This window comes from Coloeus monedula (assembly GCF_965178545.1).
Source record: "Coloeus monedula genome assembly, chromosome: 3".
NCBI lineage: Eukaryota > Metazoa > Chordata > Aves > Passeriformes > Corvidae > Coloeus > Coloeus monedula.
The window spans coordinates 41,681,736-41,704,520 of NC_138783.1; the positions used below are offsets into that span (position 1 = coordinate 41,681,736).

The 22,785-nt window shown below is 38.6% G+C and overlaps 2 protein-coding genes across 2 annotated transcripts; both read right to left on the bottom strand.

Annotated features, from left to right (window-relative positions):
- Window positions 1-515: 515 nt before the first annotated feature.
- On the bottom strand, window positions 516-7,701 carry LOC309571421 (matrix metalloproteinase-27-like; the record flags this gene model as incomplete). The annotated part of the gene is made up of 10 exons (XM_082278905.1): window positions 516-616; window positions 824-927; window positions 2,412-2,571; window positions 2,781-2,911; window positions 3,769-3,892; window positions 4,058-4,219; window positions 5,973-6,101; window positions 6,198-6,346; window positions 6,954-7,192; window positions 7,549-7,701. The coding sequence occupies 10 exons, from the start codon at window positions 7,699-7,701 to the stop codon at window positions 516-518; spliced, it is 1,452 nt and encodes a 483-aa protein (XP_082135031.1).
- A 2,998-nt stretch (window positions 7,702-10,699) lies between these two features.
- LOC309571424 (interstitial collagenase-like) lies at window positions 10,700-17,324 on the bottom strand (the record flags this gene model as incomplete). Its single annotated transcript, XM_082278908.1, has 10 exons — window positions 10,700-10,800; window positions 11,010-11,110; window positions 11,979-12,138; window positions 13,151-13,284; window positions 13,910-14,027; window positions 14,432-14,593; window positions 15,365-15,490; window positions 15,581-15,729; window positions 16,026-16,270; window positions 17,214-17,324. The coding sequence occupies 10 exons, from the start codon at window positions 17,322-17,324 to the stop codon at window positions 10,700-10,702; spliced, it is 1,407 nt and encodes a 468-aa protein (XP_082135034.1).
- Window positions 17,325-22,785: the final 5,461 nt, after the last annotated feature.

Sequence of the window (22,785 nt, forward strand, 5' to 3'; positions counted from 1 at the left end):
AGGACAAGATGCAGGAAAATGTATCTTCTGCAGAATGCAGAAAAGCGAGTGACTAATGAAAAGCCTGTATCTTACAGATGGAGAGAAAAGAAGCTTGCTCTTTGGAGAGAATAGAGGCAAAGTTCAAGCATTGTATGCTGGAGGGATATTAGCATATTAACCTGCAGCCTTTCACACCTCGGAAGTGTAGAATGCCTTCAACAGATGAAGCAGAAAACAGGTGCCATCAACCTAAAACTGTTTATTGCCATAATATTAAAAACAGCCCAAATCATCTGGAGTATAAAGTAATAAATTATTTTGTACATTTTCCACTTACAGGAAAAGTGCAATTTTGTTTTAGTCTTTGAAGATAAAATTTGAGCTGACATGTTTATTTATTAAAGTACATGAAAAGCATTTATGAAAACTAGTCCTGTTGCCTGTTCTGTAGAGCAGTGTACATACAAGCAATTTCTGAGATCACTGGAATGGTATTTATTGTCTTTTGCTGATTGTAAGAAAGTTTAATGATACTAGCAGTTAAACCAGCTGTTACTCTTTATTTCCCGGATAACTTTTTTAGCAATAGGGTCAAACTCCCACTGTTTTGATCCATGGAAGAAGTAGAATAATCCTGGAAATGAAAAAATAAAGTATTATGTTATGACCACAAGAAATAGCTTTATTCTGACAAATCAGGGACCATCCCTTTTGTGCACACAGGAGAGCATCTCTTCATTTCTGTCTTTTGCAGGATGCAGAAATAATGACATCCATCATAATTCAGAATTTATGATCTTTAGAACTAAACCAATTTTACTGAAAAGCTTATTTCATTTACCTTTCTGTTGAAAAACAGCATCAACCCTCTGGCTAATTCCTGGAAATTCACTGACTGTCAGTCTAGGATAACCCTTCTCCATGGTCTGGCTGTTTTCATCAAACCTAAGTCATATGAAGGGAGACATGCAATTTTACACAATTTAGACATCAGTTCTGCACAGAGTTAAGCAGCTGTTTAAAGGTGGCCAGCACCTGCAATTTAGTTGGTTTCACTGGGATTGCAACAGAAAGTTGTATTATTTACTTGCACAAATGGCTGCTGAGTGCTGGCCATTGTGTTTTCCATGAGGCTGCTACTTGTTTGCTGATAAAGGCAGGTACAGCTCCAAAGAAGTATCTTAGGTGAGAAAAATTGAAGGAAGACCCACATTTTTGACTCCAGAGATGGGATTTACCTCCTCTATTGATAACAGTGCACGGAAACAGGACAGACTGATTCCTGCTGTAGTGACTGCACATATTTATAGCATGAATTTTGACTCCTCCTCTTAGACTTCAATAGGATATTGTACATAGTCTGTACTAGCTGACAGATTTAGATGGAGGCAAGGAAGCTGCCTTATTTCTAGTACAATCAAGTTGTTCCTGAGCCAGGACAATTTTTATGAGATGGGGCTAAATTAAGGCAGCTGAAAGGAGAACCTAAAAGTTTCTTCCAGACTTGAGGAACCCTCTCAGGAAAAAAAAAACCAAACAAGCAAACAAAGCCTTTGTTTTACTTCTCCTTGGATACAAGAAATATTTTTTCACAGGCACATGAAGCTGAGAGAATGAGTTACTAGGTAAGAAATGTGTATTGTGGTTTTTTTGCATGCTATTGTCTTGTGACCAAGGCAGTAATATAACAATGCAAGATATTGTAAATACTCTACCCAAATTAATCAAAACTAAAAAACAGGAAACCACAGGAATCTCAGCATCCAGCTGACACTGTATGTCTCACTGAGGAACCCCACAATTAGTCACGATAAAGTCTGTGTGACCCACGCTTGCCCCGGTTGCCTGAGGAAGACCTTTGCAGCCATTGTCCTTGCACACAGAAGGAATTTTTCAGCTTCCCAAAGCTGACTTCTTTCTTCCACCTGCCTGCACTTTGGTTATCAGGACTCACTCATGCCAGTGTGAGAATAGGATTTAGAGGGAACATGTTGAAAACCAGTGCTAACCAGTCAAAGACAGGAAAGGAGCTCTCACTTTTCTAAAAGGGATAAAATAATCTAGGACTTTTCAGAAACCAGAGAAATCCTGCACAATCCATCACAGACAGCCTTCTGCTGAAGTAGATTATCTTTAATTTTTAGAGACACTTGTGTATTTGTAAAAGTTCTCTAGATGCTGGATTTTTTTCAGCTTCCAGGCATAATGTATCAAAGTGCATCCATATTTTGAATTCCCATTTCAGAACACCCTTAAGCTCTCAAAACACAAAGCTGTACTCTTCTCCCCATGCAGGAGTCAAAGAAACACTTCTATGAAAAGTTGAATTACTAGAATTATCTAGTTGCATACAGTTATCTAAAAGGTTTAATTTTTATTCAGATTATATTGGAATCATTTGTAGGAAAACATTTTTCAATTCTTCTTACCTCCAGTACTTGTCACCTATGAAAAAGTCTGTCTTTCCTGTATTTTTATTACAAACAGCTGCATCAACTTTCTTGACACCTTTAGGGAAGCCCAGTGTGTTGATATTCTTTGGATAACCAAACAACACCTGATAGCCGCTGATAACCCAGAATTTGTTGCCTGTTAAAAGAAATTAAAATATTTAGTTTCACCAGTCATTTTCAGACAGTAAATGGTAAAATGCACTCCTTTATTGTAGGTTGTAGGAAAACTAGATGAAATGTTCTGAGTTTTTATTTTATTTATTTGAAAAGTGAATTTTATGCACACATCCTTTCTTCCCACTTAATCAAATTAAGAAAAAAATTAAAGAGAATCTCATAAGTCACCTTTGAAAAGTAAGATCTGATCTTTTGTGTTCTCATATGCAGCTTCAATGCCAGGAGGTAGATTTGGCCAGAGGGCAGAAATTAATTCACGTTCAGCTTCTGAGTTATCAGGATAGACCCGCCATAAGTGCCTGATTTAAATATGAAACAGGTTTTGTAGTACATAATAAACCACAGAAACTTCTATATGTGCAAAAGACTGTGAACAACATTGGGACTTACAAGCTCTTTCTTGTCAGTGGAGTTACCTGGATTGATGTGTCAGAAAGGAAATAACTCCCCGTACTGGGAAGTGTTTTTTTTTTTTTTTATTCTAGCTTCTTTCTGGCATGTCATTGGTACTGATTGATAAGTGGGATCAATTATAAGCAACTGAATATTTCAGGTTGTTGCTGTACCATATAGTAAGAGGGTTATAGGAGCCCAGGTGGGACTTGCTGTAACCTCTTCAGCAGATTAGTTCCATGGATGATTTTGGGCTTGCAAAGGTGATTGGTTCAACTGTATTGTCAAACATATTTATTTCTTAGTTAGTTAATTACTTAAATTAGTAAAATTAATTAAATACTTAATTAAATGTTCAAGGCCAGGTTGGATGAGGCTCTGAGCAACCTGGTCTAGTGGGAAGTGTTCCTGGCTGGAACTAGATGATCTTCGAGGTACCTTCCAAACCAAACCTTTATGTGATTCTCAGGAAATATTTACATCATTTAGTCAAGTCACTACTCAGTGTAACCATCTATACATTTGGGAATAAGGTCTCATTGGGATTGAGGTGTTTTCTGGGAAAAAATGAAGCGTGTTTTTTCAGGGGGTCCTGTAAAAATACTAATATAACTAATATCTGCTAAAACTTTTATTTCCATTAATTGAAATCCACTTGTCTTGTTGTAAATCCTGTAAACATGTGAACCACGGAAGTATTCAGTCTTTGTATAAATCAAGAAAAACTAGACCCCATGCAGACAAATGTCATATCAGTATTTACCTGCCCTTTAGGAATATGACTTCTTGTCGGAGTGTAGTTACAGCATCGAAAGACGTCTGAGAGCCACAGGTTTTAGGTGAGGTGGGGGTGGTTGGCCTTTTATCTGGGGCATTTGGTGGAGATCCTAAGGGAGACATTTTGGAAAGGAGATTTGGAAAGAAATATTAAGGTTTCCATACCTTGCTTTTTTTAAATATTATGACAGCATGATTAAGTTTATGGTGAAACTTTGTGAGAGATTATTTCCCCTCTGCTTACTGTTTCTTTTAAAGCCATGGATTTTACTCACCATAAATGGACTGAATGCCACTTATATCATCTGCAGAGAGGGGAAATTCACTGGGGTTGACATAGGCATAATTGGGGAACATGAGAGCCCTCTGATCACTGGAATGGGAGAGACCCAGGGCATGGCCAAACTCATGAGCAGCAACAAGGAACAAATTGAAACCTTAAGAAATTGATAAAGAGAAGAGATCAGTCAAATTTTACTCATCAAATGGCTGATAATGACCACAGCAGGGCTATTGCTCAGTGACAGTTTTCATACAATATATTGACATTCACTAGGGAATGCATATACGTGAACACATTTTTGTATTGGACAAGACTGTGGACTTCCCCTATGAGAAGGGAGAGACTTTTGACCCTCCTGCTTTCTGTTAGCTACTGAAAATATGTGTGTGGCATGAGTAAATATCTGGGGGTGAGTGTGGGTGCAGCTCTTTGGAATGTCCTGGCAGAGTTTCCTGGCTGAGGTAGAACAGATTAGATAGTGAGTCAGATCAAACTAACAGCTCTCCAGGGCAAGGCAGGACAACACACTGTGCTCACTGCAGGTATCAAAGTGTCACTCTGTGTGTCACTCTCCCTCCTACAAACCTGAGAAAGAAAGGTGAGGTCATAAATAGACAAGGAAAAAATAAAATGTTAGCAGAACACTTTACCTTCCTACCATTGGGACTTTAAAGCATATGGTTTCTTTATAGATTTGTCAAACAAAATAAATTTTTAAAATGTTATTCTTATGCATGCTTATTCTCAGTGAAATATGTTAACAACAAATAACTAAAACCAGAATTTCCTTCAACATGCAAGTAACACGCATTTCTGAATTAGGGAAGAATGGTCATCTGCTCTGCAGACCAAGAGCCAGAAATGTCAACAGATTTAGTGAAGATCACAAGTCTGTGGCAGAGGAGAGGACTGGTCATCGATTGCTTAAGAAAGGCTGGCTAAAGCCAAGACATTCATTTCTCAAAAAACACCAAACAAAATAAAGCCTCATTTTTTCCACACATATTTCCAGTCTGTCCTCCCCTCTCACGAGTCCTCCAAGCGCTCTGAGTTCTACAATATCTGGCTGCTAGAGCTGTGCTGCTGAGGAGCAGCAGCAAAACTGGGCCTGACCCATTCAGTCCCAGGATGGGGAAAACATTACATTTAATCACATGACATGTACATCCCTCATCCCTCTTTTTTTCCCATCACAATAAACCCGTACTCTCCTTGTGCAGTGGTTTTACAGCACCTTCCTATTCTTTTTCTCCTTGCTCTTCCTGACCATGATTTTTCTGTTGCAGTTTCCATCTCAAAAACTGGATGAGAAAAAAAACGTACAAGAGGGTAATGTGTCTGTATACTGATGGACCTGTCAGAGGCAGTATGTGCTGTATGGCCAGCCTGGAGGCTGAGAGGACCACATGGTTTGTTGGGCACTTGGTGTTCCCCTCTCTGTGGCGTATTGCTGAACCTACCCAGGAAGAGTCTTCATTATCCCTGCTGGTTGTATTGATTTTCAGGTGGTGGGGATGTCCTCTGAGGGCTGCTGAAAGCACAGGCCATGGTAGTGCCAGGCCTGGTGTGCACCAGGAGGGGAAAGCTTTTATCAGGGGTTGTGGAGCTCTGGTGGACATGGGCCACCACCAGCCCACAGGTAAGAGTGGCTTTGTCTGTGGCATTCCTACCTGAAAAGGATTGTCCTGTTGGTATTTTTACCAGTGTTAAATAAGAACTAGAGTAGATCAGGGTGAGTTTATGTCTATGCTATTGTAAATATCCCCATTGGATGATGACCTGCAATATCCTCAAACAGCTCTTATGGTTAATGCAATGTTGCATCTCAGTCTCTTCCTTCACTTAAATAAAATCAGAAAGGAGTTTATTCATCTGTATAACACTTTAGAAACCATTTTTGAACCTACCAGCTGAGCCTGTGGTCCAGTCTTCATCCTCATCAAAGTGTACATCACCACCTAAACCATTCCCAGGTGGAAAGGCGTGAGCAAGGACTCCAAGGGGGCCATCAAAATAGTGAGGGCACTGTCCATGAGCTAAATAATATGGAGTTGAAACAACACTGAGCTTAGGTTATGACTATTGAAAAATCTATTAATTAATTTGACCATTGAATGCAGTCATCATATTACCTTTGGTCCCAAAAGCAATCATGATATCTGCTATTCCCTTCTGAATGCGAGTGAAAATCAGTGGAGTGACAGCACTCCACACTTTCAACGCCTTCTCCATTGCTTTATCCACATTCTCTTTGCTCATATCTGGTGTGTAGTTCACAATTCTACAGTTATGAGAATGCAAGTATAATACTTAGTATTTGCAGAAAAAAAATTCCTAATATGGTTAAGATGATGAACAGAAAAAACAAGAAGCAATTTAACCTGTAAACAAATAGTTTTCAAGATTCATCTTGGGCTGAGTGAGTTCAAGGTATGTGATAACTGTCCAATATGTCTTTTCCATAATAATAGTTGTGTACACATTACCAGTTTTTTCTTAAAATGGCCCTTAGCCAGGAGGTTGTCACTTGAGCATAAGGAAAGTTATCTCCTCAGGTTTCTGTGACTACTACACTGTTGTCTCAGCAAATTTTAAAGATAATGAAGCCTCTACAGGGGGCAATTGATGTTTCTGTTTGGCTTACAGAATTTTTGTCAGGAGTGATACATGACAGGCACAGTAATACAGTTAAACCAGTCAATGTAAAATACTCAGCTTGGTTCTCAGAAATTCCTCTCAGGAGCATGGACAGCTAATAGCTGTGGAGAGTGAAACATTTTTGTATTCCCAACAGGAAACAATTGCTATAGAATTATATTTAAATATAGCAAATATGGATACCCACAAACCTAAAATTTAAACTCAAAAAGCAATTTCTGGAATACTACCTGTATGTCAGTTTGGTTTTTTTCCATCCGGGCAGAGTGAAGCCGTAGAGACCCACATCAGGAACTCCACACCTGGGTTTCTTCATCATTTCCAATGTCTCATTATCTGGTTTTCCAGTCACTTTCAAACCAAAAAATTGTTGCATTTTCTGAAGTTTTTCAGCTGTGGATTCAGCATTTATTTTCCATCCAAGTTGATTTGGATCTGTCTCAGCAGCATAGAATTTATTCAAATAATTCTAGTGGGAAAAAAGGCAAACACATTTCACATTTTGATATGTTTCTTAAACAAATACCTTAGGACTGATGTTGTTTGTGTAGGTTGCTGACAAAACCTTCTGCCTGTGATTTTGGAGCACACAGATGTTTTCCTGAGGACCATAGCTAAACAGAAATGGACAACATTGCCCTGACTCTTATTTACTTGACATTTCCAGTTTGTACAGATTTATCCTACTTTAGTAAATCTTGGGTAACAGAGTTCTATGCAATAGCATTTTCTCATAAAGGCAGCAAGCTGCTGCGCAGCTGGAACACACAGATTAGGTCTAAAATAGAGGGCTTGATAGATCTCAGATATGGAAAATGCAGTTACCTGTACAAGCTTTGCATCTTCTTCGTTGTCTTTCTCTGGGTGGGTGGGAAGAGTGCCAGAAACAGCTGTGCATGTTAAAAGCCAAAGTGAAAGAGCCTTCATTTTTACTGTCATCCCTGTCCTGGTGGGAGAGCAGTCTGCTTTCTGCTCCATGTGCCTCCTTTCTCGCCTCCCAGCTAGTATGGTTATGGGGTGCTTTGGAGAGTCAGCTGTAGACTGACTCAGAGTTCATCGTGCTCTGATTCCCTCCACATGAGCTATAACACTGTGCAGACTGACACAATAAAACTTAATTGAACCCATCCGACTTCACAGTCATCTGAAGTCAGTCGGGATTTGAATACGCCTAAGCCGCTTGGCTACCATTTCAAAACTGGCACTCAATTTTAGTTATTTTACCCTGAATTTGACAAACCTGGGCAATTTCATGCCTGATTAAATGGTGGACAAATGTAAAACCTTGTGAGTTGTCCCAACATAGCTGTGTGAAATGGGACCACCAAATGTAGAAGTACTCAACCATTCTCAGCCTAGAAAATGGGAACTGTGCATGAGATATGAATATCATAAAAAACAAAACAAAGCAAACTCTGGGAGAAATTACTGTAAACAGAATATTTTCTTTTCAAATTGATTCATAAAGTGAGACTGAATGTTTTGGAAAATGGATGAAAATGCCAATTCCCTACCCACCTACTCCTGGCAACTCTTTGAAACTGTGTGTTTCTTTTAAATTATTCTGGTGGAATCCAAAATATGCATAAATGAGAATGATTTTGCCTTATAAATTGAGCCTAAGAAATGTGAATAATCTTATATCTCTGTCTGCACCTATCTCTCTATCTCTCTCTCTCTGTCTATCTATCTATCTCTCTTCTAGCTACAATTTCATCACTAGAAGTTTTTTTCAGTTTAACCACATTAACCACAGGGGATATGATTATTTCCTGTCTTAGGTAATTCGGAATAAGAGAAGTTTCAAGAGTCACCCAGGCTGTGACGAATTATGGGACTTCACCCTGTTCCAGCCAAGCATCTTCCTCTTCCACTGGCAGCAAAGGGAGCTGAAGGTGTTTGGCACGTCAGAGGAGCCCTGACAGCACGTACTCAAATTTTACAAAACTGTTGAAAGAAATACTTTCATGTTGGACTGTTGCTTTTCGTGGGAAATACTTGCTTCTGTGTTTTTGGCGTTTTTGCTGTCACTTGCAGCCAACTCTTCTCCAGCTGGAGGCATTAATGATGAATTTTTTCATCCCAATAGCCTCCTTGTTAAACTTGTTAATGGCATTTCTAAGCTATTAAAAAATTTTGGACCCTTCCCTTGATTCAGTTTCGGTATCATTGCGTTGTATGGGTTGCATTCAGTTCTCTATGTATTTGACCATACTGATTAGATTCCTGTTGATATAATGCACACTTAGACAGCTAACTAACAGACACCCATGTTGTGAACAATTAGGAATGTTGAGTCCCTGCTGGTATTGCGTTGACATCATGACCGTGTTTCTGCACTGTTTCTGGTTCCTGGGATGCTCTGAGTAACATGACCTGGTACTACTGATGTGATGAGGATAGGCAGTGAACTTTCTGGGTTAAAACAGAGGTCACATTACTACTGTCTTCTAAGTGAAGGAAAGAAATCATGAGGCAGTTCAACATCGACCAACTTTAATAAATGTCAAAGATAAGCATTAGGAAACCGTAACCAGAAGCTCCTTATACAGCTTCTTCTTTTCCCAGGCCCCAAGGCCAGCTATAGACATGTTTGCGAAACATCACTTGTGAGAACACTTTTTCAGGTCTCTCTCCCATGGACAGTGGGAACTGGCTGTTATGTTGTGTAGGTGGCCAGGTTGCAAAACCCTGGTAGTGTTTTGTGGGATGTAGATCTCCCTTATTTGTCACTCAAATGTCTTCTGAGCAAACACTAATGTTAGCTGAAACTAGAAATGTAGTCTAAATTAGTGGTTTAAACTTGTCTAGATTAAATGAAGATATTTGCAGAGGTCAGATGACCCTATTCTAAGACAGCTGGTTGAATCACTCTCCAGGGATATGTATTTCTCTTTTCTGTAGAAGAAAGCTTAACTAATAAATGCATAAAATTAGATGCAGCTGATCTTAACCTAGCTGCTCTTATTGTTTCTATCCTTCACTGCTACATGGCAGATGGCTGTGGGGATCTGATAGCCAGACACAGTGGAAGCAAGATAACCACTTCTCCTAGTTCATATTGAATCTGCCCATAGTTCTTGATTTTTCTGTAAAATTAAATTCATATCAGCTGAAACATGTTTTCCAAGAATGTATACTAGTGCCATGGAAAAATATGTTTGGTGCAAAAGCCCCTGAGCAACGTTTGTCTTTTGTGACATATGCATGAATATAATCAGACTGTAGCACCATTGTCATTCCTTCCAGCTTTAAAACCTTTGAAACAAACAAAAATGTCAATTTAAAAACATAAGACAGATCTCTCACACTGGTGGCTGTGACCCAGAACCTAGAGGGGACATGTGACTTCTAGACTGGTAGTTGGAAGCCAACCGGAAACCTTCAGGAGCCTTAATAGTGCTAGAGAACTGTTCAGGCAGGTGAGTTGAGTCACTACTCTTCAGGCTCAATCCTTCCACAGAGCCCTGTCCTCTGCCCACAGTTGTAAAGATGTACGCTCTGGAGAATGGTCTAATAGAGGAAGTTGGGAAAGAGGAATGGAAAGTGGAAGTAGAGCTGTACACTGGTGATAGTGAGCCCCAACTAATTAAATGTCAGATTTTCACCAGGATTTGTGTGGGGTGGGGGGTTCAGATACAGGTGTGTACTCCTTTCCCTGTCTTTGTGACCAAACCTGGTATTTCCTGCCAGAATACATTTTTTAGTGTTCAAAAGATAGACTTGGCTCTTGAGCATCAGGGCAAAAAAGACATCAAGAACACAATTATATGAGAAACATAGTTTATTAGGAAACTTGACTGTAACATGAGAAGTTGTGATAAATTATATAATTTTATTTGGCTTAGAATAAATAATTATTAAGACTATACTGCCATAGAATTTGAACAGAAATCCGTTCTGACCTGAGAATCATGAAATGCTGAAAAATGCAGCACATAAAAACATACAGTGGGCATACAGAAAAACATTGCAATTAACAATTAAACCAGCTGGTGCTCTTCATTCGTCGAACAATTCTTTTGGCACGAGGATCAAATTGGAACTGAGTTGTTCCATGGAAGAAATACACATAGCCTAGAAGTAAAATTTAATCCAATTATATTTCATAGGTGACTTTTTTCAGTGTTTTGGAAAAACAATCACCATTATAGACAGTCCATATATACCTGATATTTTTAATTTCCTTTTCATTAAGGTTAATAACAGCTTTTTGAAAACAATTATTCTATCTATAGAAGCCCAAATATTCACATAAACACAGATTAAAGGTATGTTTCACTCACCATCTTTCTGGAAAGCAGCATCAACTCTGCCAATATTTCCAAAGTCAGAGACTATTTTCCTGGGATACCCATGATCCATGGATTTTTTCTTTTCATCATATCTTAGAAGAAGAAATGTCATTACAATTTATGAGGAAGTGGACAATAGTGTGAAAGTCAAAAGCAAATTCTTACATGCAATTCTACTGTTACTAAGAAGTCTCATAGAGATTAACTGAAGTAGCTTTTTAATTCTTATTATTAAGTTTCTCTGAGAGATTTCTCTGACATTTGAAAATCCTACCTATGGTAAAGTTTGTTCCCAGGGATCATGTATTTCTGGACTAGCAGAGCCTTGGCCATCACTTGCATATAAAATGAATTTCTATTTCAAGGCACTGAATATCCAGTTCAACATAAAAACAAAACATAAAACTTCAGAGAAGAAGACAGTAGCACAGTCCTGAACCATAGCTGAATTAGTCTCAATGATAAATTTCTCAAACAAAATTGCTCTCTGAATATTTGTCACGAGCTTCAATTAGAAATACAAGCAACTTTAAAATTGGAGAATATTTATAGTTACTTCACAGAGGAATTCAGTTACAACACTTTGCATTGATGGCTCATTTTGTTTGAAAAGTGAAGTAAAAGTTGACGCTATTACAACATCCCATAAAAAAGCAGTGCTGTTGTGGAGAAAAAGTGAGAAATCTGCTAGAAACCCACTCTTTTTTATTGGGTAGCTGTTTCATTCAGGAGAAAGTACTTATATTCCTGCTACAGGAATCTAATGTTCAGGAAAAAAAATCCTGATGAAAAGGCGACATTTTCTAGCAAATGCTTAATTTTTTTTAAACTCCAAATAAACACATTTAAATTTCTGGAATATACCTGGTTTAAACATCATCCCACTCAAACTGTTTAGTAATACATCAGTCCCCAGGGAAATGAAAACGTGCCTCCTGGTAAACAATCATTAAATCTTACCTCCAGTATCTGTCAGCTACAAAGAAGTATGTTTTTCCTGTGGTTTCATCGTTGTAAGCTGCATTAATTCTTTTAACAGTCTTCGGGAACCCCAAGCGATAGATTGGCTGGGGATAGCCACGTACTACGTCATATCCCCTGACAACCCAATACTTATCCTCTGAAAAATATGAGCAAATTTCATTTGTTTTCGCTAGTTATGAACAGCATTTCCTTGTGTTTCAGATGTGTAGAAGACAATGTGTCTATATGTCAGTATTATTCCTTTCAGTTTACTACTTTAGAAAATGTTTCTAATTCTTACACTGGGACTACATCATGAAGATAGGGGAACTGGCTTTTGTTTTAAGAGTAAAACATTAGAATTATAAGATGTATTGGATAGAACTTTTCCCAGAATTAAAAAAAGAAAATAATAAGGTATTTGTCTGGATAACAGCTTGGGGAGTGCTGGAGGCTGATGAGTTAAACCATTGACCTTGGGTTGGGATGTTGAATTTATAAAATTCCTGTAATGTGCTATTTGATTATAGAGCCATATAATATTTTGAAAACTAGGCAATGTGCATCAAATTAAACTATTAAGAAAAGCACATGTCTAATCAAAAAGTTTTGGTAATTTTAGATGCAATGAACATATTTGTTTATGGTAATAGGTCTTGCATGATAGTATTTGTATAATGAATTTATTTGAGATATTTAAAGGGTATTTGACACCTTTAAAAAGAAGGACTGATTGTGTTCATTGAACAATTTCCCTCTCATAGTAAAGTTTTCCACTGACATATTTTTGCATTTTTTTTCAAAATATAACAAACACTAACAAGAATATCAGAAACTGTAGCATAAAATGCCTGTATTTGCCAATTGAATTCAGTAAAAATTCTTCTGCACAAAGTGCTGTTATCTGAAGAGAACTAGACCTGAAGAAGGGTAGCTGCTTTCATTACTTGTTTTATCAAGGCATTAACTATAACAGAGGGGCAAGTTTTCTAGATTATGACCTCTGAAGATCCATTACAGCAATATGATCCTCTGGTTTAATTATTTTTATAATTGTAAGATTATCTGTTCTATTTCCTTAAAAACATTTTAACTTCTGTAACTGCATCATTTTTTAAGAAGCAGGAAGTAACAGTTCAGAAAAAGTGGAGAACTTCTGGTTCAATTACCTTTAAAAAATAAAATTTCATCCCTCTCAATGTTTTCATAAGCAGCTTGAATTCCTGATGGTAACCTTGGCCAGAACAGGGAGATGAAATTGAGCTCTGTCTCTGTCCTTGCAGGATGCTTGCGCAGCATGTATCTGTTTTAGACAAAATTTCTGTCATAAAATAATTCCACTCCTATCAAAACTTCACAATAATTATTATAGCTCCTGGAGTACAACAGAGGGAGATGGGTACTTGGATGTGAATACCCCTGTCCACTGCATGTAAAAGAAATTTAGAGCAAAGACGTTTGTAATTTTAGCACCTCAATTACATGCTAAAATCAGGCAAATTGTATTTGAGACCTTCTATTTCTCTATAGGGCAGTAAGGCTCAGACACCTCTCCCTGGCAGTGCTTTCAGTTCTGCCCCTGCTCCTGTACAGAGGATGAGGGTGGGACCCAGGAACACATTGCTTAGGGGTATGTGAGTGCTCTTGCTTTGCTGTTTATTTGAATTGATTTCAGAGAAAAGTCTGTCACAGTGCTGGCCACAGTGGCAGAACAGTTGGAAAACAACCTATAAGCCCATGTCACCCTCCCTAATTTTATCAAATAGGGCTCTTTGGGTTAATGATCTGACAACTCACTTCTGTAAATACGTGGTGCTTTTCTAGTGCTTCTCTTTGTATTATGTTCCAAAAGGACAGTTTTCCCTCATGGATTATTTTTAAAATTCTGAATATTTTGAAGAAATAATATGTATGCTTGTTGTTGTTACCTGCCCTTGAAGAAGAATATTTCTCCACGTAGAGTAGTAATAGCATCAAATGTCAAATTTGGGTCGCAAGCTTCTGGAGTTATGGGTCCTGTTGGTTGCACAGCAGCATTAGACCGTCCTGTAGGATGAATATTTATGATTTAGTGGGGAGAAGTATAAGGAAAGTGTTCAGAAGGTCTCTGAGGACCAAGAAAACACTTTTTGAATGAAAAAGGATGTAATTTTCAAGTAAGAGTCTGTCATTAAATGCAGAATTCTAATGTTGATAAGACCAGTTTTGTTCATCTTTTCCAAAATGAGATTTTTGTGGAACTGGACTTCAGCTGAAGTTTGCTTCCAGGAATTATCTCTCTTTTGTTATCTATTTTTCAGAAACTGTTAAACTTGTCATTGGTGGAATATTAAATACCGTCATTTTACCATTTACCAGATTCATAAGTAGAAATATTAAATAAATACATATTTTCTTACCATTTACCAGCCTCCCAAATAGACATATTAAATGAATATATTATTTCTTACCATAGATGGCCTGAATTCCATCAATATCATCCTGAGGAAGAAGGAATTCATTTGGGTCGGTGTAGGAGTAAGTTGGATACATCAGTGCTCCAGGATCATTTGAATGAGACAGACCCAGTGAATGGCCAAGCTCATGGGCAAGAACAATGAACAAATTGTAGCCTGTAGGATAAAAACCATATGAAACAAGATAAAATCTGTTTCAATACTCGACACAGTTCACTAAAGGGGAAACACTCATGCTAAAATACACTAGAGGTACAAGAGAGACTGTAAGTAATTCTATTATCATAACAACTCCAAACTATTATGACAGAAGAGCTATAAGAGTATATAAAGAATGTCTGGCCTTAATTGTGGACTCATTGTCATTTCTCTAGTGTCCTTATGTCTGAAACATGAGCTGTTTCCCCTGCTATCACTTTAACTGCTCAGATCAAGGACTATGTCCATGCTGAGGGATTGTTGGCAATAAACCAACAGAAAAAGAACTTCAAAACAAGCAAGGAGATTACAGTTTGAGTGATACTTGGGACACCCTAGTTAGCACCAAACTGAACTGCTAGGTTAAGAAAAAGAAAGAATTTGCCTTCAGAAGTTTACCAACTGATTTTCTGGTATCCAAGTTTTAGCTTTCCTCTGAATGAAAAAGTATTTTGAAGTTCTGACCTTAAAATCATTATACACTCTTATGACCTAAATATTTATATGCCATTATAAATGTCACTATGATCTAAAAAATCTATTTTCTGCAAGTTCATGCCTAAAAGAGTCAGTAAAAAACAGCAAAAAAGGTCAAGGAATTATAAATTAAAGGCTCTGTCACTTTTGCTCACTTTTCTGCCTGTAGAAAGACTCATTAAAGAGAAAGCATCACATGAAATAAGACTGTACGAGGTTAAAACTATAGAGATTCAGCTACAAAATGCTTACCTCTTCCATCTTTTGTCCAAGCTTCCTCCTCATCCAGATGCACATCTCCACCAATATTTTCACCAGGCTGGAATGCATGAGCCAGCTGTCCATTGGGACCATCAAAAGGAGAATTGTCGCCATGGTCTAAAGTGAAGAGGTAAAAAATAAGTTAAAATCTTAAATTACTTCTATGACTTCAGATGGGTATTTAATATCCCACGTTATCATTTTTACCTCTATAAGCAAAAGAGATCATTATATCTGCTTCTTTGTCCTCAAGTTTTTGGAATGTCAGTGGTGTCACGTTGCTCCAGACACTGAGAGCTTTTCTGACTGCTTCATCTACATCAGCTCGTCTCATCTTTGGGGTGTAATTCAAAATCCTTCAAAGAAAACCCAGCACACAATATATTATTTAGAAAATAGTTGAAATTTCAGCATTTTAGGTGAAATATAATTACTTGCGAAAAAGTCAAAAATCTTAGACGTATCTTTCATGAATGAAAATTAATAAAGGCTTTGTTTTAGATACTGCCTTCTAAAGCATCTGTCTTCTTCCAGAAATCACTAAATCACTCCATAGGTCCATATATCACGTAATATAATTCCTTCAGACCCCCCACCCCAAAAGTTGGTGTGCTAAATTTATATCTTTTTGAACCAGATTAAGAAAGATTACCTGTATGTCAGATTATTTCTTTTCCATTTGGGATTCCCTGGTGTGAACACATATTGCTCTACATCAGGTACACCACATCTGGGTTTTTTCATCACCTCCAGTGTGTCAAGATCAGGTTTTCCAGTCACTTGTAGTCCAAAGAATGACTGCATTTCCTTGAGCTTTGCAGCAAGGGGGTTTTCACCATGGCTTCTTAAATGGGGACGGTGATCCTTTTGAAGGTCGTAGAAATTCTGTAGATAACTCTGAATCAGAGTTTAAAAAAAAAGAGAGCATTGTGACTTATCAGTACTATCTTTGGTCACACTTAAATTTTCTAAGTAATCTTTAACTATTCCCATATGGACGTGCCCTGTGTTTACCAGGACCAAAACCAACCTCTTTTCTTCAGTACAGCTTTCCTATAGTTTTCTGATTTTGTTGTTTCACTGATGAAATAGATCAAGAAATGTCTTGAAAATCTAATATATACTATTGATAATTAATTCTACATTATTTACTGTGCTCAATTACTCTAAGAGCAAAGCTTACAAGAAAGCTTATAACTTTATAACAAGAAAACTTATAACTAAGGAAATTGAGACTGGCAGTGAGACTCCACACAGCCAGGACTCCCACCGAAGCAGGTGATTACTGCTAAAGGGTCAGACTTGGTGAATCCTGCCTTTTATTTTTAACTACAGAATATGATACTAGAAACTCAGGCCTTGATACTAAATTTCAACAATTTTGTCTACAACAAATTTTGTTGTGTCTATGTGAGTTCCCTTTTTCCAAAATATTGTATAAAAGATCTATTCAGCCAAAACATGGACAAACGTGCCTGCTTCAAGCAAATTTCCTTCCTTATGTTATTAAGACCAGTCATATCACAAGTTTCAAAGCACGTTCTGAAATGTAAATTGCTGCTGAGTTTTACTGTTGCTGCTAGAACTCCTGCCTCAGTAGTTTTTTTATTATTTTACTGACAACACCAAAAGTGAAGTATACAATATTCAGATGACTTCTGGGTAAATAAGTTCCACATAATTTTCCCACATTTTCTAGGTTGGTAGGAAAAGCTTTCTCTTGAAACCTCTGCCAAATGGTACATCTTAAGTTTCCAGCCATACTCTGTGAATTGCAATTACAGTTATCTCTCAGACTTCCTTAGGTTTCCCTTAGATATACACTGAAAAAAATGCTTACCTCTACAAACTGTAGGGTTTTCCCTTCGTCTTCTGCTTCTGGAGCCACAGGAAATGTGGAGGAGATGGCCACATATAGCGAGAGGAAAACTGCCAAGTTCTTCATCCTCATCTGAGGTTGTCTGCCTCAGTTTCACTCGAGGTACCGAGCACATTTCTCAGCTGTGTTTATATAGCTGATAGTAAATCAGTGACAGCCTGACTCATGCTGTATAATATCCTCTGATTAGTAAAAATGATGCATAGCAGTTTCATCATCAAGTAGTGACGCAAGGTGTTTAACTAATATCACTATCCTTATTTTGCCCAAGCCTTCTGGTTTGGGCAATTTCATAGCATGTTTAACAAATAAGGAAATGTTTTTCAGGTAAAATGTGGAGCTAAATTTCATATGTTTATTTTGAATCATGAATTTAGACCATTTAGACCATTTAGACAAGATTTTGACAAACTGGAGAAATAATAAGAAATAACATGTAAGAGCAACATAATCTATTTTATGATAATCAAATATGTGGTACATATGATTTAATCTTAAACAGACTGTAGAATATTATGTTGTAATATGTAATAGCAAAATACAAATGACAGTAAAAAAACCTGTTCTTTTTTAGGAATAACCAGCAGCATAACTCCAGGTGGACTGTTATCAGTTATCTAACAGTTCTATCTAAAACAACCTTATGATGTTAGCAGAAATGAATGCTAAAATAATTCAATATTTTTAAACGCATATTAACAAATTCTGTCATGATACTGGAATGCATAATCTGGTGGTAGGTAGCATTTCTACTCTTGCCAGCATGGATAAGGTCTCAGCTGCCATAGTGTGTTTGAAATCAAGCAGAGAAAGATGAGCTCTGGGAGGAAAAGACTCCATGAAGTACAACAGGAATTTTCATGAGTGTGGAAAAGGAGGATTAAAGTAACCATTTTTTACACTCGTGGAAGGAAGAGTGAGTGGAGCCATGATAAAAGCTGGTAAATATAAGAAAATTTTTATATAAAATTCAGCAGTGTCCAGTCTCCAAGACTCTAGAGAGGTCTTAAACAGCAGTGATTAAGTTTAGACATGAGGTTTGAGATTCAACTGCCTGAGCATTAGTGCTATCTGGAATTCTCTAGGGAATCACACCTGATCTCCAGATGCCCTGAAAGGATGCAGGTCTCCATAGCACCTGTGTCATGGCAGCCAGCCCTGGGTGGGAGTCTCAAGTACAGGCAAATGAATAATGAGGTGGAATGTGCGTTAAGTGTTATGTTGTGTAGCTGTCTGTAAGTTTTTTAGGTCTCCAAGTTCCCGTTTTGGACTATGAATTCTAGAGAGTGATTCAACTGACCACATGACATGGACCTCTAGATGAGACGAACTGCTCTCTATACTGCACTGACTCTATTGGCTGGGTCCCTAACAGTGATAAGAGAAGTTTAAATATCCTGGACAGTGTAGACTCCTAAACTAAGGAAAACATTTCTAACTGCAAGCATCAGAGTAATTGGCCTGAAGGGGATGTGTGCTGCTAACTATGCAGGCTGTCAGGTACAGGCTGGACATCTTTCAGGGTGGTTTTCTGTCCTTATTGAAAGTAAAGACCCTCCTTGTAAACCTTAAAAGGGAAACAGTAAACGTTAGTGTGAGAGGGAGAAATACGAATAAATAACATTATTTTAATCTTGATGGGAAATTCTTCACTTACTTTCCCAAGCATCATGGAAAATAATGTATTCAGTGTGAGATTCTACACTCACTGTAGTGTAGCACCCCCAACTACAGCTAGGTTCAACAAAGCTAACACCACTCCTGGGGAAAGTAAATTACCTTATACCTTCCAATCTGAGTCACATAACTTGCCTGGAGTGATTGATTGAAGCTAATACAGGACACTTCAAATGCAGAAGCTGTGATTTGAAATAACTAGGAAAAGAATTCCTCAAAGGGTACAGCTGTTGTTGACGAAAGAAATTCACCTTCATGGTTCATAGTCCAATGAGACTTAATTATTGGTTGTTCTTAATCCATCTTGATTCAGACATGTACAAAAAGAATTTTGTATGTTGGACACTTCTCCAAACACTTGGCTACAACTCAAAAGATTCTGAAATTCATGAACTGCTGCTTAACTTCTCTAACTCTGTTTCTAAACTAGTCTTATTTCCCTGCAAATTTTTCTCCTTCCTGTGTTTTTTTAGGATGGTTTATACAGTTCCTGATTCACTACCTTCATTTCTTATTTTTTTTCCATAGCATGTAGTTAACCTCTTATTTCTTCTTTTTTCCCTTTTATTTGCTGAAGGCATCATAGACATGTTTAAACACATGCACACAAAGAAGAGAAGCACATTAATCAGATGCGTTCAGTGGCTGAGACTGGAAGAAAAGGAAGTCATATTCTGTGGCTTTAACAGAGAGTTTCTTCTGCCTTGCAGATTTCTGTGAAGGGTCTATGGCCAAATTTTAATGTGATGAAGAGGATAGTGAGTTGGGCAGAGGGTAAGAGAGGACATCTGGCTGTTTCTATGAAACTTTATATAAATTACTTTCCAAAGCAGTCAGTGGAAGGACTAGAAGGTCCTGGATCCATAGTCAGCTGGGGGAACTCTGTGTGCATTTGAGGAGTCATCAAGTGAAAAACCTCAAGCAGCATCAGGAAGAGGAAGCAGAAGCAGTGGCTTCCCCCTGTCTTGGGAATTTCCATGGTGTTGGGCTACAAAGCTGTGTCCCATTTCACCATCTGCATTGACTTCCTACTGCATGTCCTTTGGCACAACTCCCTTGAACTCACACTCAAGGGAAGGACAGGTTCCAGTCATCTGCTTTCCCATGGTGTGACTGCCAGCAAAACGCCACCTTCTCCTTCTCAAGCACTTGCCTACAGACAAAGGCTCAGATCCCAACAGGATGAGACATGAATATGCCAAAATTAAACTGAGACCTCCTCAGGGGAGCAGGTCTCATGAGAATTGTTACTGAGTGCCAACTGGTGTCTGCACAGTTCCTTATTTTTCTTGCAGGACCACTGTGTTGCACCTGCATCTGAGTGGCACTGTCCTGGTCTCTCACTAAACCCCATTTCTAGTTGTTTTCCTATGTGAGTGGCTCTATCCTATCTGGGGGATTTCAGTGAGAGCCTCTGGGGTGGGGCCAGGGGCTGGAGGCCCCTGTGTCAGTGGTGCTGTGACTGGAAAGACGCCAGGGTGCACACAAGTCCATTGGGTACATATGTATATGTGCATGTACCTACTGGGATACAAGCACAGCCTCACTGCTGGACCTGGGGTCAGGGAGCTGCAGCAGCCTCAGATCCATCAGGGTACCAGATCTGGACAACTCCATACACACTGTCCCTGCCTGGAGTTTGCTTAAAATCATAGAAATTTAGAATCATAGAATGGCTTGGATTGGAAGAAACCTTAAAGGTCATCTTGTTCCAACCCCTTTACCGTGGGTAGGGACACCTTCCACTAGACCAGGTTAGTCAAAGCCCCATCCAACCTAGTTTTGAACACTTCCAGGGATGGGACATCCGCAGCTTTTCTGGCAACTGTTCCAGTGCCTCACTAACCCCCAAGTAAAGAACCTCTTCCCAAGACTTAATCTAAATCTCTTGTATTTTAAGTTGAAACCATTTGCCCTTGTCCTATCACTATCTGCCCTTGTAAAAAAATCCCTATCCCTCTTTCTTATAAGTCCATTTCAAGTACTGGAAGCCCACCATGACGTGTCCCCGAAGCCTTCTCTTCCCAGCTCCCTCAGCCTGTCTTCACAGCAGAGATGTTCCAGAGCTGCTTACATGGAAAATCTCCATGTAACCAAAGCAGAGAGGTAAACTTTACATTTACCTACCTCCAGAGTTCTTCAGAGGCAGCTCTTGTCTGGAACAAAAGCATCAGTGCCTCACTCACCCTGAATCACCCTGCTGGGTCTGGTACCCATCTGCTAAACAACTGCTAAGGAAGAGGAGGTGACACAGTTGTTATGACAGCGCTTTCAAGGGTTTTTCCAGCGTACACCCATGCAGTCCAGATTTGTGTCTCCCTATATCAGCACACTTCTTCCTTGGCAAACTGCACCCTTGTTCCTTGTGTTGAGACAAGAGACTACTCAAAATGTCCCTTTTCTAGGTTCTCTAGTGTTCCTCATTCATTTGGTCTGCACAGGAATGTAAGCACTGCCAGAGGTCTACCCAGCATTGTTTCCCTTTTCAGCATTAACTGAAAAAGACACTTAGGCAGAGGTGTTAAGAGGAGACATATTTCCCCAGAAGAATTTCCTAGCCTTGAACAATTTTCTGCCTCAGTGACTTCGATTTACTTTGTATCTCACTTACCTAGGGCTTGGATTTGACTCTTGAAGCTATTTCCCTTTTCCCCTACTATCTCTGGTAATGTGTTCTAATGACTTCTACCCACACCCCCGACTGAACAATGGAAAAATAAATTCACAGTGTGAATCGTAGTGGGGTTTCCCTAAATTCCCTAAATCAAGTCTCTCACCACAAAATTACTGTGGAAAAGGGAACTTTGATTGGTAGTTCTGTAATTTTATTTTACAAAAATGAAAAGTGGTACCTTATAATTCTAAAGAATTGTTTACTGTTAGCTATTTGTCACAATGATGTTTGCAACTGCTTTCTCAATGGCAGGTGACATTAAAAAGTAGTCAGCATTCCCACAGGAAGTACTTTTCTTTCCATTCCATGCTCTTATGCATATCCTAATCTTCTAATGTCGTTGCAATCTATTTTGAAACAACAAAATAAAAATCTTTCTGCAAACCTAGAATATTATCCTGAAACAAGCTGTTTTCCTTGGAAGATGTCACTTTTCATGTGAAGTATAATGTGTCAAAGATGTAAGTTGTGTCACTGTGCAGCAATATTCTACTGATTGCCAGATATTTGCTTGAAGTTAGAGGGTTCATTATGAGTTTGCCCTTAATGAACCAATTACATTCTAATATTGAGATGAAAGCACCAAAGACAAGCCTCCAAATCAGCTGTCTAGAAGTTTGCACAAGCTCATGGCTTCACGTCACCCAGTGTTAAACATTTCCTTTGTAGAACTGCTGTTGGCACTGCTCCAAGGGAATGATCAGTCACTCAGTTTACAAACCAAGGTGCTGTGCTGGACAGTGTTAGGAGCACAATTCTATAGTCCAAACCACTCAGAAGTCCAAAGGCCACTGTGATAGGGCTCAGGATGACAGGTGCTGAATCAGTTGTAATTATCCTATTGTAGAAAAGCAGTTCAATGTGACCAGTCTCACACTGGGGCAGCGCCTGTGTTACACCTCAGTGACTTGCACAGTCTCAGACATGGCATCATCAATGATTTCAGTAAAAGAAGAAAGGAAGGAGTGCCACTTTCCATGCCAAGCACCTGTTTCCTGAACACAGGAAAATCAAATTACGTTCTTCATCTTTGCAGTTGGGCTGTTCTCTGGGATGGGAATTTGGTGTGTAGTGTCCAGGTCATGATTTCCCTGATGGCAGATAAGGCCTTGGGATGCCCTGCAGAACCAACCTCACCAACTTGAAGTCCTTTGCTTCTAAACTTGGTGGTTATCACACAAG